The sequence below is a fragment of the Castanea sativa genome, chromosome 4 (assembly GCF_040712315.1).
Source record: "Castanea sativa cultivar Marrone di Chiusa Pesio chromosome 4, ASM4071231v1".
NCBI lineage: Eukaryota > Viridiplantae > Streptophyta > Magnoliopsida > Fagales > Fagaceae > Castanea > Castanea sativa.
Window position 1 is genome coordinate 11,380,568 of NC_134016.1, and position 7,385 is coordinate 11,387,952.

General features: G+C 34.4%; 1 protein-coding gene across 2 annotated transcripts; it reads left to right on the top strand.

The window, feature by feature from the left end:
• The first annotated feature begins 330 nt into the window (after positions 1-330).
• On the top strand, positions 331-7,179 carry LOC142630206 (U11/U12 small nuclear ribonucleoprotein 35 kDa protein). 2 transcript variants are annotated; one of them, XM_075804172.1, is made up of 9 exons: positions 331-627; positions 709-806; positions 1,169-1,220; positions 2,204-2,300; positions 3,203-3,239; positions 4,298-4,388; positions 4,472-4,547; positions 5,576-5,654; positions 6,416-7,179. In XM_075804172.1, the coding sequence occupies exons 1-9, from the start codon at positions 489-491 to the stop codon at positions 6,926-6,928; spliced, it is 1,182 nt and encodes a 393-aa protein (XP_075660287.1). In that variant the 5' UTR covers positions 331-488; the 3' UTR covers positions 6,929-7,179. The 2 variants fall into 2 exon arrangements, with proteins under 2 accessions (XP_075660287.1, XP_075660288.1); XM_075804173.1 differs by lacking the exon at positions 3,203-3,239 and having other exon boundaries at positions 333-627; positions 2,204-2,274.
• The last annotated feature ends 206 nt before the right edge of the window (positions 7,180-7,385 follow it).

Here is a 7,385-nt window from a genome sequence, read left to right on the forward strand (position 1 = left end):
ATAAACTTAAATAGTATTTTTTTTTCAGCATTTTTTTATTGTACCGCCCAAAATGTCAAAATGTGAAATACTCGAAACATGGTTTAATGGCCTGTATGGTATATTTTTCCAATACGATCTGTATTGAAACGGCATTAACTTCTCTAATTTTAATTTGTTAAAATTAGGTCTTTTAAAACTAAAATGATATTTAACTACCATTTCATTAAATAATGTTTCATATTCAAATCTAAAATTTTAAAGAGTGTGGCACAAAATTAAAATTATATCAAGTTACCAAAAAGAGAAGTTACAATTTTTTTTTTTTTTGGGCATAAAAAAAAAAAAAAAGGATGGAATTTTGAGAGAAGAGTCACTTTCACCAAAAGACTCCCATATCGACTGCTAGTTGTTTCTCCTCTTTTCCCTCCTAGGCCTTGTGCAATCTTTTGAGAGTTGAGACACAGAGTAACACAGAGATTTGGGAATAAAAAGAAGAAGAAGAAGACATGAATGGGAACAAAATAAACGCAGTGTTCTACGCAGAGTCGTATCATCCGATCCAAGCAGGAAGCATTGACGGCACCGATATTCTCCCTCACGATAATGCCATTTACAGAGCTCACCTCTGCGCCTCAGCTGGCCTCTGTATCTCTCTCTCTCTCTCTTTCTCTCTCCTCCAATTCTCATATTTCCAATTCTACCCCTCACTTTTCGCTCTTTTTGCAGATGACCCCTTCGGCGATCCCAAGGTCATCGGAGACCCTTACTGCACCGTCTTCGTCGGCCGCCTCTCTCGCCACACCTCCGAAGACACTCTTCGCGAGGTCTCTTCTCTTTTCAACCCTCTCACTCTCTCTGTTTGGTTGCCAAGAAAGCTCAACGGAAAAAAAAAAAAAATTTAATAACCGAATTTGAAGTCTTTTTTGTGTACTTAGGCCCTGAGGTGTCAATATCATTTCAATTTCATGTCTGTTTGGTTGCTGAGAAAATTTTAGTAGAATTAATGCTTGTATGGAAATTTTAGTTTCCTTTCCTTTGGTTCAGTATATTGTCCGTATCAACTATCCAAATTCAATTTATTTTTCTTTTGCTTCCGTATTATTACTTTACAGAAATCAACAGTTCAAACATGTTCTTTGAATGAATTGTTATATGTTAATGGAAAATATGGTTATTGGTGTTTTAGGCTATGAGCGAGTATGGGCGGGTGAAGAACTTGCGCTTGGTCAGGCATATAGGTAACTGTTGATTTCATATATCGCTTTCTTAACTGTTGATTTCTGTTATCTATTTTGCAGTTATCTAAACTTTCTTTGAGTTGTTTAAACCTTGTGATATCTTACTAGTCAAGAGTATCATTCTCTGTCCCTGATACGAATTTGCTGGTCTCTTCAAAATCTAAATTCTAACGGTTGAAGTTGGATAAAGTTTCCTCTAAACTAGTTTGGAGAAATTTCTTCTAACCCAATATGTTGCGATGTTAAAAATTCGCATGTGTTAAATCATATGACTTATTAAATTATTTAAACTAGCCACGTGACTCATTAAATAGGTCATGTGACTAAAAAGTACACATGGATAGTCATTTCAATCCCCACGTTGTGGGTTAAAGGAATTTTCTTCCAAACCGGTTTGGTGTTAAACTCTGTCCCTTGAAGTTTTGGGAATGTGATCCGTCAATTGCATAAGGGTATTAATTTTATGGATTTAGGTTCAAATTTGTGTCTTCTTCTACCCATTAAGTGAAAATGTATGAAACATGAAATATTTCATGGTCATTGCACGATTCTATTAAATTTTAAGTGCTAGGTGTCAATGAGTTCTAGCTCAAATGACGTCTCCCCTTCCTTCTAAGAGAAGTTGGATGGTTAAGTCGTGGGTTCAAGATCCACTACTTGCCTGTATAATTTTCAATAATATGAAGAAATTTAAGTGCTAAGTTTGTCTGAGTTCTGGAATCATCTATCAAATATGAAAAGGCATGATGATCAAGAGAATCTCTTTTTTCAAATGGATTTCTAGCATCTATTCAATTTTATTTGAATAATTTTTAAGTTTTTTCTTCTTTTTCAAAAGGGGGAAAAAGAAAATGCAAAAAAAAAAAAAAAACACAGTAATCACGAAATTATTTGTCTATATATATATATATATATATATATATTTTTTTTTTTATAAATATGAGGACCCATCTTTCTAACTTACGTGGTACTTGTTGTTTCAGTAACTGGTGCCTCACGTGGTTATGCTTTTGTAGAATATGAAACTGAGAGAGAAATGCGGAGTGCATACAAGGTGCAGCAACAATTTAGCAACTTCAAGTATAATACCTCATTGTCTATTAGTTTTAATAAGTGAAACCTTCTTTATTGATTTCAGGGCATAGTATTATGATAACATAGGTTCAAATTAATTCTTGCTTCTGCTCTATGAATTTTGCCATTGCCTATATCCTAATTGAGTCGCACTTCTCCCTTGTATAATCAAGTTAAGTTGGCTTTGGTTGACAATGACAGAGAACATATAGTTGCAAATCTTTTGACGCTATTGGAAATTGTGTACCTAAGATTATGGTAAATTGTTGTGTATATTTATTGAAAGTGCTCATTTTGGGCCTAAGGAGCTGAAGTGATTTCAAGAGCTCCCATAATATTGTGATTCAGGTAGAAGCCCTATAATAGGTTCACTTATGTATATGGTCTTGGAGATGAAGAACATATAACTAATTTTTGGTTGCTTTGGAGGGTAAACAAGATTTTATAGTGTTTAAGGAATCATTTGCCCTGTTTCTTTGGTGGCAAGTACAGGGTCATGAAGAAATTTGGAATACGTTTGTTGCACTTTGTCACAATTTTGTGCTGATAATTAATGCTTACTACAAGATAGAATTCTAGCCAAATACCTTCAATCGATGCAGCCTGTGATAACTACTACTAAGCAAATAATATGGACATTTTGAGAGATTAATTAAATAAGAAATTATTATTTTGGTGTTTTGGCCACAGCTTGACTTTTGTTTGTTAGGAAGTTTCATTTCGCTGATTGACTATGCAAGCAAGCTTGTTCTATTACTTTTCCCATAATATTGCTTTCCTGAAATTAAGTGGAGCCTTAACACATTTACCAATAGAGAACAGTCACAATAAACTGAATTAGATGCACAAAGGCTAAGATATCTGAGAGTGCTTTGTTTTTTATTTTTATTTTTTCTTTCCTTTTGCAGCATTCTCATTCATCATTGCTTTGTCATACAACTCAATGTAAGTAAAATTGTTCAGTAGGGAACTTTTTGAACCTTTTTCCCAACCAACAACAACAACCAACTTCAGTCCTAAAACTTTGGGTTTGGCTATGGTATGAAGCATCAGCAGACTAATTATGGTCGACCACATGTATTATTTTCCTCCATTCTATTCTATCCAAAATCTTATTCTCTGTCATATCCTTATTTTAGAGGTTCTTTTTTACTACTTTTCCTAATATTTTTTAGGTCTTCCTTTATCTTTTTTTTGTTACTTCAACTTGAATCAATTCACTTTTTCTCATTGGTGCATTAATCTATCTTCTGTGCAGATGACCGAACTATCTCAAGTGACTCATCATCATCTTTTTATCAATAGGGGCCAGCTCTATCTATAAATGAATTTCTTTATTTTGAATCCTATATTTCCTTGTGTTTCCACTTATCCATTTAAAATAAGTGTAGTTTATGAACACAACGTTTAGTATCATAGAACATAGCTGGTTTTATAATGATCTTAGAAATTTTACTATAACTATTCTACAATCTCATGATGTGCTTATACATGTCATCCACCCTGCTTTTTTCTGTGATTCACATCATCTTCGATCTCTCCATTCTTATGAATTATTGATCCAATATATGAAAAGCCTCTTTGGTATCTCTTGTTCATCAAAGTCTTACAATCCCTTCATCTTTGTTTCTAATTTACTAAACTTACATTTCATGTACTTTGTCTTAGTTAGCCGAAAGCCTTTAGTTTAAAAGCATCTTTCCAAATGTTTAACTTGACATTAACTCCATGTCTATTTTCATCTGCAAAAACTATATCATCTACAAAAAGCATACACCAAGATACTTTATCTTGAACCAATCTAGTGAGCCATCCATAACCGTAATCATTTGTATATGTTTGTTCCGTCATGGTTCAAAATATATTAATCATGGCTTTTAATTAGTTTTATCCACCTGAATGAGACAACCATTCTTTAATGAAGTCATCCTGTTTGCGCTTGTGGTTGTTTTGCTAGTGGAAACCAAAAATGCTGATCTTTTCCATACAACTCTGGTTTGCAGGATGCTCACCATACTATGATTGATGATTGTAAAATTATAGTTGATTACTACCGACAACAGTTGATGCCAGGGTGGATTCCAAGAAGGTTAGGTTAGTCTAAAAATCTCAGGTCTGAAACTCTGTTGCCTCATTATATTATTCAATATTATTAATATTTTTTTACCTCCATGCAGGAGGGGGTCTTGGTGGTGAGAAGGAGTCAGGACAACTTCGTTTTGGAGGACGAGAAAAACCATTTCGAGCTCCTCTGTATGCTTTAGTTCTCTGGTTCAATTTTTTCATCAATCATTGAATGTCATATTGCCCCTTTGTTTCCTAGATGCAATTTTTGTCACCTTCACAATTTTTTTTTTTAAAAACTCAATTATTGAGTTGCAAGTAATCTTTTGAATTAGTTTCATTGAACAATGCCTCAGATATTTTATAGAAGTTTTGTGAGAAGGGAAATTGCACTTGGGTCCTGTAGAAAGGAAAAATTAGCGTACACATTTAAAGAAAAAACCCTACGTTTTGGTTGATAAGTTGTGCACTTTCTAAACACACTGTTTTTAAAGGAGGTGTCATATGAGATAGAGCTCATTAGCAAAGTATAAATATCAAAGTTTTAAGTACACAGATTTATTGGATGGGCCAGAAGCTTATGCAATTTTTTTGTTCTTTTCGTCCCAAGTTCGATTGGGTGGAAAATGCTTTTGCATTAGAACTTTGCTTTACGGTTGTGAGTTTTTTGGTTTCTTTTTATGTTTTCTAGCAACCTGTTGGAGGCTTGGAGCATTATGAAAAAGATTTCCTTGATGTTTTAGCAACTTGCACTAGCAGGCGTTATGTACCAAGCTTAATCTGGCAAAAATTCAAACTTTCGTATATGGATGATTGTTCCACATTGCTTATTGTGGTGTCTTTGGAGAGAGAGAAATAGCAGGTGCTTTGAAGATAAGGAGAGATCAATTTCAGACTTGAAGCTATTTTTCTTTAGAACCCTTAGAGATTGGTTGACTGCTTTGCAGAACCAATCATCTTTATCTTTTCTTGATTTCTTAGATTCTTGTAATTTTTGTTCTTGATTGTTTAATCCTTGTACACTCCCTGTGTACTAGGGTGTTTCATTTTTTGATATCAATAAACATCTTACTTATCAAAAAAAAAAGTAAAATCTGGATGAAACCTAACAATTTGCTTGGAAATGTTAAATCTTTTGTTGGTATATGATGGCAAGTTGCATCATCCTTCTTATTTATGGCATTAACTTCTCTCCATTTCCTAAATTACTCAACCAGGAAACCAATCCCATTTGATGATTTGAAGAGGCTTGGAATTCCACCTCCACCAGAGGGAAGATACATGTCACGTTTTCAGGTACTGTTTTTCTTACCTTATTAGTCTTCTACAGTTCCTTCACAAAGAGACATACTACCTGGCATAGGCTCATATCCTATTATTGGTTTGAGGGATAAATAGGAGAAAGGAAAATAATTAATGGCATATAGTACGAAGTGGACTGTTATAGATAGACATGTTACAAATAATTCTAATATTCTACAGTTTCTACTTATCAAAAAAAAAAAAAAAAAATTCTAATATTCCAAGAAGCCTCATGAATATCCACTTCAGTAGTTTTACCTATATTTTCCTTTCCATTTCACTGATGTTACAAATGATGACATTGACTTGTTAAAAGCTCAAAACTGTTTCTAGTATCAATTGACTTTTAGATCTTGAGTAATCCTTCCTTCCAATATTTTTTGTTGGACCTCTATTCCACAGTGAGATGTCCCAAAATATGGTCTTTTTGAAAAAGTCTACAGACAAATATTACAAAATTCTCACAACTTAGCTTTTGTCTTTTTTCTTGAAAAGAAAATACTCATTTATTTAATCTGATTTTAAATTAAAGATTTCGAAACCTTTAGCCTTTTATTTGAAAAGTAGTGCATTAAATGATGTTCTCTTATAAAATTGGATTTTTTAAACAAGACTAATAATATGGGATGGAGTGGATATTTTTCTATCTAGAAGTTTGCTTCAAATCTTGTAGGTTTGGATGAATTATCAAACCTAAACTCATAAAACCTCTAGTCGAAAGTAAATATATCTTTAATATCATATTGTGGTTGTAGGACCCATCCCCTCCAAGAAGAGAAAGGAATTCAGTGGATAGAGAAGGATCTCAAAAGAGAGATGTGCAAGATCGCGCTCACAAAAGGAGTTTTGTGGATGGTGAAGATCGATATCACAAAAGGAGCTCTTTGGATCAAGAAGACCACTCTCATAAATGGAGCTCTGTGGAGAGGGATGAACATTATAGTGAAAGGACCTCTGTGGATAGATATCACAAAAGGAGCTCTTTGGATCAAGATGAGCACTCTCATAAATGGAGTTCTGTGGAGAGGGAAGAACATTATAGTGAAAGGACCTCTGTGGAAAGAGATGATCGTTCTCACAATATGAGCTCCTCTAGGAGGGAAGAACGGCATCACAAGAGGAGCTCCTCAAGCAGAAGTCACAAAAGGAGCTCAAAGGATAGGGATGAACGCACTCACAAGAGCCACAAACACAGTGATCATTCCCCTCGACATGAGAGGAGGTCAACTAGTTGTGATCTTTCCTCCGATTTGTCAAAGGTTGGTTAATGCACATGAGAGAGAGAGAGAGAGAGACAGAGAGAGACAGAGAATCTTGTAGATTAAATAGAATATCTTTAATGGATTTGCCCCAACGGCAAAAGTTTCCCTTCTCTTCCATGTATGGATTTTTCTTCAAATGTAAATGTCATTATTTCTTATATGTTTTTACTGTAAACTCTGCCTTGCGGATGTTTTGTAAATGAAAAATTGCAACTAGCGGCATGTGTAGTTGGCATGGTATGCCATGTTCCCTATAATTTTTTGTTGTTGTTGTAGTTGTGTGCTTAAGAAGACATTTTGCATCAACCAATATGCTGGTTCAAGTTGCATTGGTGTGCTTAAAACGAATTTTGATGGGGCTGTGTTCAAGGATTCGAATGAGGCGGGGCTGGGTGTTGTAATCCGGTATGATAAAGGGGAGGTTATGGCCGCTTTGAGTGAAAAAGTTCTACTATATTCATCA

Bases quoted from the DNA above. Each gene is read 5' to 3' on its own strand.
- LOC142630206 (XM_075804172.1), top strand. From the start codon at position 489: ATGAATGGGAACAAAATAAACGCAGTGTTCTACGCAGAGTCGTATCAT. The intron at 4,389-4,471 runs GTTAGTCTAAAA...ACCTCCATGCAG, and splicing joins GTGGATTCCAAGAAGGTTAG to GAGGGGGTCTTGGTGGTGAG. The intron at 5,655-6,415 runs GTACTGTTTTTC...TTGTGGTTGTAG, and splicing joins GATACATGTCACGTTTTCAG to GACCCATCCCCTCCAAGAAG.